General features: G+C 41.3%; 1 protein-coding gene across 1 annotated transcript; it reads left to right on the top strand.

Annotated features, from left to right (window-relative positions):
* Window positions 1-373: 373 nt before the first annotated feature.
* SARC_16835 (hypothetical protein) lies at window positions 374-968 on the top strand (the record flags this gene model as incomplete). Its single annotated transcript, XM_014289063.1, has 2 exons — window positions 374-471; window positions 848-968. Coding segments are annotated over 2 exons (219 nt in total), but the record flags the coding sequence as incomplete, so codon positions are not given.
* Between the last annotated feature and the right edge of the window lie 176 nt (window positions 969-1144).

The raw sequence follows: 1144 nt of genomic DNA, 5'->3' as shown, positions 1-1144 counted from the left end.
GGGTGTGTGTGTCTGTTTCTGTGTCAGTGTCTGTGTCTGTGTACGTGTGTGCATGTCTGTGTATGTGTATTAAAATACAAATAAACGCAAGCGTGGGTGAGATATATATGTGTGAGTACAGCGCACTTATTATGGCGCTATGACATATTTGTATATGGTTGATTATACAACTGAAAACATTCGAGTTATGTTTTTTTTCCGTATCAGTGATTAGATATGCTGGCGCTATAGACGTTTATTTGCTTCAATGTACGTGCCTAAACTACTTCAGAAACACTTTTAACTCTTCCCCAAGTACCTCACTCTCTTTGTCTAACGCATTGCCTTCAATTAGGTGGATGTGCGGATAGCTAAGCTCTTGGTCTATGGCGCAATGTTTGGGTGCACCGACCCCATCCTGACGATGGGAGCTGTGCTGTCGTGTCGGTCGCCCTTTCTTTCACCAATGGACAAGCGCGAGGAGGCCAACAAGTATGGATATGTATATACTCCTTGCATGTATATATACAAATATTTTTTTAAATATATATATACGTGCACGTATGTGTGTGTAGTCGTTTTGACCTTGCGTGTTGTTGTGAGTGCAGGTACGCATGAGTACGCAAATGGAAATGTACAAACGTATGTTTGTGCGTGTCTTCATCGTATGTGTGATCACTCAACGTGTCTGTGAGTGTATGGTAGATAAAACTGGTTTTTCCGCGTCAATAAGTTTGCATAGCCAAGCCCTTGTCCTCACTAGGCAAGTGTGACAAGTTAATCGGTCACGGGGTCTGTGATAGATTGCTCAGGATCGTCATTCGATGTTGTAAACTTGGTTTTCTCATGACATAAATTTGTTTTGCAGAGCCAAAGCCTCGTTCTCATTGGGCAAGAGTGATCATCTGACATGTCTGCGAGTGTACGAAGAGTGGCGGAAGGTACGCGAGCACAGCAACTCGCGAGAAGAGCGCGCATGGGCCGAAGAGGTAAGTTTTTGTGTGTCGTCAATCTTATGCATATTAGTATTAAATATATATATATATATTATGTGTGTGTCTGTGTGTGTATGTTTGTGAGAGAGATAGAGTGTATGTGTGTGTGTGTGACTAAGGCTAAGAAGTACTCACGATATACATATATATATATATATATATATTATATA

Source organism: Sphaeroforma arctica (genome assembly GCF_001186125.1).
Source record: "Sphaeroforma arctica JP610 unplaced genomic scaffold supercont1.9007, whole genome shotgun sequence".
In the NCBI taxonomy this organism is placed as follows: Eukaryota; class Ichthyosporea; order Ichthyophonida; genus Sphaeroforma; species Sphaeroforma arctica.
This window is presented reverse-complemented; position numbering and strand designations above follow the sequence as displayed.